General features: G+C 49.4%; 2 protein-coding genes across 5 annotated transcripts in view; one reads left to right on the forward strand and one right to left on the reverse strand.

Moving 5' to 3' along the window:
• The window catches only part of KIAA1324 (KIAA1324 ortholog), a 54,863-nt gene extending 50,573 nt beyond the window's left edge, over positions 1–4,290 (reverse strand). For both annotated transcript variants that reach the window (XM_004689703.2, XM_012730113.1), the window contains exon 1: positions 4,070–4,290. In XM_004689703.2, the coding sequence (XP_004689760.1) occupies positions 4,070–4,222 (153 nt within the window). In that variant the 5' untranslated portion in view covers positions 4,223–4,290. The remainder of the gene's footprint in view (positions 1–4,069) is intronic.
• LOC101634261 (chromosome unknown open reading frame, human C1orf194) overlaps positions 1–7,455 on the forward strand; it is a 65,622-nt gene that overhangs the window by 53,070 nt on the left and 5,097 nt on the right. For 2 of the 3 annotated variants that reach the window (XM_004689505.2, XM_012730114.1), the window contains exon 1: positions 5,180–5,350. The exons of the other annotated variant lie outside the window; for it this stretch is intronic. In XM_004689505.2, coding sequence (XP_004689562.1) covers positions 5,270–5,350 — 81 coding nt within the window. In that variant the 5' untranslated portion in view covers positions 5,180–5,269. Of the gene's footprint in view, positions 1–5,179; positions 5,351–7,455 lie in introns of those variants that run through there. 3 annotated transcript variants of the gene reach the window in all.

A 7,455-nucleotide genomic window follows, 5' to 3' on the forward strand; every position in this document is an offset into this window, starting at 1 on the left:
TTGTTTTTCTCATCCTCATACATGGCAAGCTGTTTAAACATCAGATTTTGTGGGTTCCCAAACAGAGGTGCCATTTTCAATTTACACTTACCCTGAAATATTTTCTGAAAGCCCAGGGATCTTTAATGCTTTCTAAGAGAACTATTTCCCTAAAAGTTCTGACTTTGAATGATGTGTTAGAAACAGATACAGAAAGAACTAAAAGAGCATAGAAACATTGAGCGACAGGGAAGCAGCCTGCAGGTCTCAGGACTCTTTCCCACCTAGAACAGGGGTAAACCGCAGGGACGCCTTCCCTCTGCTCCCTACAGGTGTTCTTTCTGCCTCTTGGCTGGTAGCTCCCACTGTATAATCCTGACTACAACCCTTGAATCACCCTCTGCAGCACCCCAAACCTTCAATCAGTTGCCAAATCCTCTAACTTCGCCCCCCACATTTTCCCTCTCTGTGCCTTTCCATTCACCCTGCTGCTCCCATCCCAGTGCCATTCCCTGCTTAACCTCCTCCTTGACTTCAGTAAAAATCTTCTCTACTAGTGACCTGGCCCCAGCTCTCTGTTCTCACCTTTTGGTCTACCTGCTTCCACTTTGTTTACTTTGTATTCATTCTAATCCCCACCACTCCTGCCTCCCTCTCTGCCAGAATCCTCAGGAATTCTCCTAGCTAACACTGCAACCTTGATTTCCATCACATCCTACACCTGTTCCACATTTCAGCAACTTGCAATCTCAGGATCTTTTGCATCTTCCACCTGTGGATCATTCCTCAGGCTCTTCCCTCTGTCTAGAAAGTAAACTTCCTCCCTCTCTGCCTACTGAAATTCTACTGATTATTCCAGAAGCAGGCCAAGTGCCAGCTGTTCAAATACATATCGATCGCCATATTGCTACTCCTGCTTTGGTTTCCACATGTTAACCTCGTGTATCATTGATATGCCTCTGTGTACCAATATCGTTGCCTACCAATACTTCGTGGCACCTATGAATCACCAAGGATATATACTGAGCACTTTCTATGTGTCATCTAATCCCCACAAGAGCATAGAGATAGGCATTTGCATTCCTATTTTATAGATCAGGAATCTGACGCTGCCGCAAGTCCATTAACTTTCAGAGTGCCATCCTTACTAAGGGGCAGAGTCCTCATTTAGTCAACACGTTTTCTTCCACTCCATGTCTGTCAGATTCCTAAACCCTATGGTTTTTTCAGTACAGAATGGCAAGTCCCTCTGGGGGCAATTAACACTGGAGCCACCAGACAAGGCAGATGAGTTAAAGGCAGTTGTGTGCTCCTCAGCTGATTTCGGTGCACCGTGCTATGGAAAGGTTCCTCACTCTCCCTCAGCATTTAGCCAGGGCACCACAGGCCTAGAGTGGTGACTCATGAAGACAAACACTATCCAGGATGTTTAGTTCCAGTGGCGACACTGATTATTGTAAAACTGTGAAAGGAACACCCAGCTCCAGCTCCTGGTTAGAACCCCGAGGCCTCAGCTTAGGCCTCTGGGCTAAGTCTCACTGCTTCCTGATTAGCGCCACTGCTTCCTGCCTCAGCTTTCAGAAACAAGGTTTGGACATCACTGTTCTTATTAGGTTGGCCTTGGCCTGATAAGAGGCCCTGTCATTCATACCTCATGTGAAATCATAGGAAAGTAAGAACAGAGAAGGGGGTAGTCTACCCTGAATTGGCTCTTCACCATTTACGATTGGGAACCCCCAAACTTGTTGGGTCAGTTCATACTGCCAAATGAAGAATACTAACACAATTCTCTTCCTTATTGTTTTGAAGTTGTGGTGTTCAGCTGCCACTGTTTGCTCACGAGGAGTGTAAATAGGGCTTGCTGGTGCCTGTGGCTACTGAGCCACTTTCACTGTGTGGGGTGTGGATCTAATGGTTAAAAAAAAAAAAAGCTATGGGGGGAAAAAGGCTAGGTGACTCTAATTTGTGTTCTGCTTGTATCCTCAAGCAATCCTTATCAAGCTAGGAGTTGAAATACCCATTCCTCAGACCCAAAAACTGGAAGTTAACTAACAGGCAAGGGCAAGGTATGTCGAGCCCCACAGCTTTCCACTGCCCGAAGCTCATGCTCTATGGCCAGACCTTTTGCTTAGGCAAAATGCTAGTCACTTAAAAAAGACAGAAAGCAAAATCATACACGAGTTAGAATTCTCCAGGATCAATATCCTGTCTGCCCTCCAAGCCAAGATTTTATGAAGTGTTTCATTTCTTAAAAGTTTCATATTTTTCATAATTGATAAAGATCTCAACCACAATGGTAGTTGAACTGTAAGATTCTTACCTTCTACTCGGGAGGACTTCTAGAGGATTGTTAGGCAAGTGGGCTTGCTTGGGAGAGTTATCTCAGTTTGTCAGACCACAGGCCACCAAGGCCAGGGAGCCAGTCACTGACAGGACCCTATTCTCAGTCATCTTTTAAACAGATCAGCAGGGGCCTCCCTGATGGTGCAACAGGTTAAAGCTTCAGCATTGTGAAGCTACCTACAGCTATTGTAGAGCATGAGTTCAATCCCCCGTGAGGGAGGTGACCCCCCCCCCCGCCAGAGAGGTGACCCACATGGAGCAGCAGACCTCTCCTGACCTGCCTGTTGCTCCCCGCAGCAGTATATTTCAGTTGATCCACCTGTTCTACTCCCCACTGTCTGATGAATCCTCTCACCCCCCCACCTCTCACAAGAATTGTACCCCAATTCTTGTATGCATAAATAAATAAATATTTTTTAAAAACCAAACAGGTCATCAGGTGGCTTGGTAGAAATGCCTCAGTGGGAGTGCTCAAAGTTATCACACATCCCACCCATGGGGGGGAGGGGAGATGTCTTTTGCATCCCAGGCATGAGTGAAGTCAAACATCTTTATTCATCAAAACTTCTCTCCCCACCCCACTTCAGCATGACCTGTTATGCAGCAGACAACATCTTTAGAAGAATGTTATTTCCACATGGGGCAGGGAAGTACGTGTTCTTGCTACAAGTTGTTGCTGACAATTAAAACAAATATTTTGACCTCTTCAAACCTGAGCCAACTATGACATTTGGGATTACTTTTACAGGACCAGGCTGTTGATGTGTTCTAAAGTCTCTCACCTTTTATAGAGATAATAAAAAAAAAACTTTTATTTGCCTCCCCCAACGTCGTTTTCACAAATAATGGGCTGCTGTCTCTGCCATATGGTTTTAAAAAGTCACTCGGAGCAAAAAGACAAACAAAAAACTTACTCAGAGCACAACTAAATACTGTTATTTTCATAATATAAAAATAACTGAGTTAGCTACCGCAGAGTCTTCATGCCCTCTCCCAAATAATGTTCAAAAGGCACTTGGGTGGGAAGACCCTGTTGCCTGAATTATGCTGGCAACACTTTAGGAACACGTTGAAAAAGACTTAAAGCATGTAAATCCAGAGGTGGAAAATAAGACTGTACAGATCTCAAAGTTTGGACAGAGGTGGATTAAGTGCTTTCAGGTACCAGAAGAAAAGTGCGCGGGAGGGGAGATAAAACATACAACGGACCCAAGGTAGCAGCCCACGGGCAGCTGGGTGTGCAATAGCGGTGGGGCCGGCGGAAGGGAGCGACAGACCCTCAGTCTTTCTGCCACTTGTCTCCACCACTTTTCCTTGCTCTTCTTAACGCCTTTCTTATCTCACTTCTCCCCTTTACCACTTTCTACTTGCCCCTCTCTTCCTAATCTTTGTTTTGAACCACTTTTCAGGTAATTAGCCCCAGCTGGAAAACAGCCCCAACCTTCCTCCTCCCTCACCCGCCCTAGTCCAGGTTCCGGCTGAGCTCCTCTCAGCTGGGACCTTTACCCCAGCTCGGCAGCCCAAGCAATGGGGGTGATCCACTTCGTGAGCCCTACTGAGGGCTGGCCTCTCCACGACGCCAGTCGACTCCTCACCCTCTCCTTTCCGCCAACCGCACTCCCCCGCCCCGCCTCATCCCCAAAGAAACCCAAACTCCGAGGCTTAGAAACTGTCAGTGCTCCCCAGACCGCTGCCGGGATCCAAGATTTTCCCGACCCGTGTGGGGTCGCGTCGGGGAGGACATTACCTCTTTGCAGGCGTGAAGCTCCGGCGCCGCTCCCCGAGTCACCTGGAAGGCAGTCCCAACCCAGAGCAGCAGCCGCAGGAGCCGTAGTGTGCGCAGCTCAGTTGTTCCTCCGCGGGCGGCAGAAGGATGGAGCCTGCGCCCAGGCTCAGCCATAGCGTCGTCCTGAGCTAGAGGCAGCCGCGGCTCAGGTGCTGTGGCCGCTGCTACAGCTGGCGGAAGGCAGAAAAATAGGGGCGGGAGGTTCACAGGGGGTGGATGCAAGGGGCTGGGCTCGCTTCAGTCACCTCCCTGCGGCTACGCCACGGCCGCCCATCCTTCCTCCTCCCTCCTACCTCTTCTCCCCGCCTACCCGCGTCGCCTAGGCAACCGCCTCCTCTTTCCTTCCGCGCGGTTAGGGTAGGGACCACGCGCTCTTCTGCCGCTCACCTGCCCGTCGCCATGGCAGCCGCCGCCGCCGCTGGCTAGCGCTGCGTGGCAGTGCGCGCGCCGGGGCATCAGCATCCTGCCCAACCGGCGGGCGCAGGGCTCGTGAAGGAAGGCGATGGAAACATCCTCCAAGCCATTGCCGCCAAATTCATATTATACAAGTTGTAGCCGAGAAGAGCGGTTTCGGTGACTCTTACCTACTGCAACAGTCGCTTCTGGAGCTCTTACTTCCACTTGGTCAAATCCATCCGTGCCTTTACAGTCAGCTCTATGCGGAGTTCAATCGAGTTTAACCAAGAGAGTTTGCCTTACACCATCAATTTTCCAAGCACGACAAGTGGGGTTCCCTGCCATCTTGACACCCGATTCCCTCTCGGCTTTGCAATAACCCTTTTTGTTAATTCGAGAAGAAAGTTCTTGAGTCCTTTTTAGTACTTCTTTCCTCAACCGGAGTCTTTTGCAAAAGTTTTGTACGACGGGATGTGGCGTTTTTCTACTAAGGTTCATGAAAGCAAATCCAAGCTTCCTCGCACCCTCAGCCGCTGTTCCTCCTGGTTCCCAGCAGCTTCCTCTCAAATGGCAGCCCTCATCCGACCGCCAGGGGGCGCCAGTCTCGAAGGGCAGCCTCCTCAGTCATAGCTGGCTGGGCAGTTGCCTGACGACCGAATCTGGGCGTTCCAAACAATCGCGACCCTGGATCCCCTGCGCACAAGGTTGTGAGCGGCTGCTCGGGCCTCCCAACCCCCAAGAGAGCGCCGCCTACGGCATTTTACCATGGCTCACACCCGAGAGCCTGTCCAGAACCCTGCGTTGAAAAACGATAATGCCTTCTCGGGAAAGGTGCGGGGTTCCAAGGTACTGAGATTTCCGCAGCAGATTCCCCAGAGGGTCGACGGCTCTCCTCTTCCTATAGACGTGACGTGACCGGCAGAGTTGGTAACTTAGATGACTGCTGAGGACACTGAGTCAGGAATCGAAGAAGTTTGTTTCACCTACTTCCATGTCCCCACATTCAGGTCGGCTAAGTTTTCTATGTACCTTGGGTCAGAGAGAAGTGGAGTAAAAGGGACTTTCACCACCTAGAGTAGCGATCTGAATAAGCAGTGGCGCTGAAACGGACCTGGATTTCACCGGGGTACGGAAAATTGCTTTCCGAAGTGATGAGATATGGAGCGGGAGAGAATCCTCTGGAAGCCACGAGGTCATGCTTTGTCCATGTGGCCCTTTCTTCTGGTTAATACTAGGGTGTGTGTGTGTGTGCGCGCATGTGCGCTTATGTGGGTTTAATGATGTCAGTGATATGGAAACTTAGATCACCTTTTTTGGTAGAAGTGTTTGCGATGTTTGAAATGGTGCAAAATAATGTGAACATTAAGTGGTAAAGTGGCTTAATAACAGAATCAAAACACCTCCTTTTGCTTATTCAGCATTTGTTTTTTACTATGTACCAGACACACTGCTAGACACTGAGAATAGATAACAATAAGGTAGAGTTCCTGCTCTCGAGGAATCTGTTTAAAAAAAAAAACAAAAAAGGCAAAAGTGCTTGCACAATGGGATGTGTTGTGAGGGTGACAACGGGAGTGTGATGAGAACTGGAAGTTCAAAGGAAAACTTTGAGTTTTGACATCTAAATATGAGTTAGCTGGGCCAGGGGAGGGAGACAATGAAAGGTGACTTAGGAAGAAGGAAATAGGCACCAGACACGGAAGGTAAAGGGAGAAGCAGGGAAGGAGAACGAGAGTGGCCTGTTTGGAGCTGACTCCAGAATGGCTGGGAGGTGGGTGTGAAAAGCAGAGTGGAGAGAGCAGGCGCTGGGGAACCGTCCCCTGTTGGGTGTGCTGTGTGCACCGTGGTTGCAGTGAGCTTGGATTTCTTCCTGCAGGCCCTGGGGGTCACGCTGAGATTCCAAACGCTGGGTTACACAGTCAGTGGGCATTTCAAAAAACAGAAATAGCAGTGGATTGGACAGGATGTGAGCCGGACAAGGGGGATCAGCTGGGAGTCGGGAGCCCCAGGAGGCAGCTCTGAGGTAGTGATGCTGGAGGTGGCAATAAAATGCAGACCTGAGGAAGACACAAGGCAGAACTGATGGGGCATTGTGGCTGACCGGATATGGGGCCAAGAGAGAGGACAAGCCTAGGGTAATGTTTCTGAGGGTTTAATCAATACCATTCAAGGCATCCGGAGGAAGCTGTTTTGGGGAGAAAGATGTGGAGATCAGTTATGCTGTTTTTGTGGTATGTGGGGGGCGGGGGGCGGGGACCAAGTAGACTGTGTGGTTGAGAGCTGTGGGTTGAAGATGTATATACATCACATACCTGGAAGTCACAGGATCCATATGGAGAGAAGGAACTCATCCAACCAATTGTGAGAGTAAGAAAAACAGGAACAAAACCCCTATGGAGAATGCCACTATTTCAGGGGCAAAGAGAAAAAATAGAGCTAAGAGAAAATAGAGGCACAAGGAAATCTGAAAGGAGTTGCACCCACAAATGGAACTGGACCTACAGAGGATGGAGAGGATGTTTTCATGGAATCCAAATTGTGGTACCAGAAACTGCAGAGGTCAACTAAGACCAGCTCTGTCTGCAAGGCTTCACCTGACTTAGCTGCAAAAAATCTGGGGTCGCTAGCAAGAAGGATCTCAGTGGGTGCTTGAGGCAGAGTTCAGACTGCAAAGAGCTAACACAGGGCTGGGAAAGAGGAGAAAGTGGAACAGTAGGGAAGAGAATGGTAGCTAGAATGTTCTAAAGAAATTGGAGAGAAGGGCCTTCCCTGGTGGCACAGCAGGTTAATGTATAGCACTATGAAGCTCTCAGTAGCCACTGCAGCATGAGTTTGATCCCCGGCCAGGTTGCTGACCCACATGGCGCGGCAGACCTCTCCTGTCTCCCCGCTGCTCCCCTCAGCAGTGTACTTCGTCGATCTGCCTGTTCTGCTCCCCACTCTGTCTCTGG

The sequence above is a fragment of the Condylura cristata genome, unplaced genomic scaffold (assembly GCF_000260355.1).
Source record: "Condylura cristata isolate star-nosed mole 26May11 unplaced genomic scaffold, ConCri1.0 scaffold00026, whole genome shotgun sequence".
Lineage (NCBI taxonomy): Eukaryota > Metazoa > Chordata > Mammalia > Eulipotyphla > Talpidae > Condylura > Condylura cristata.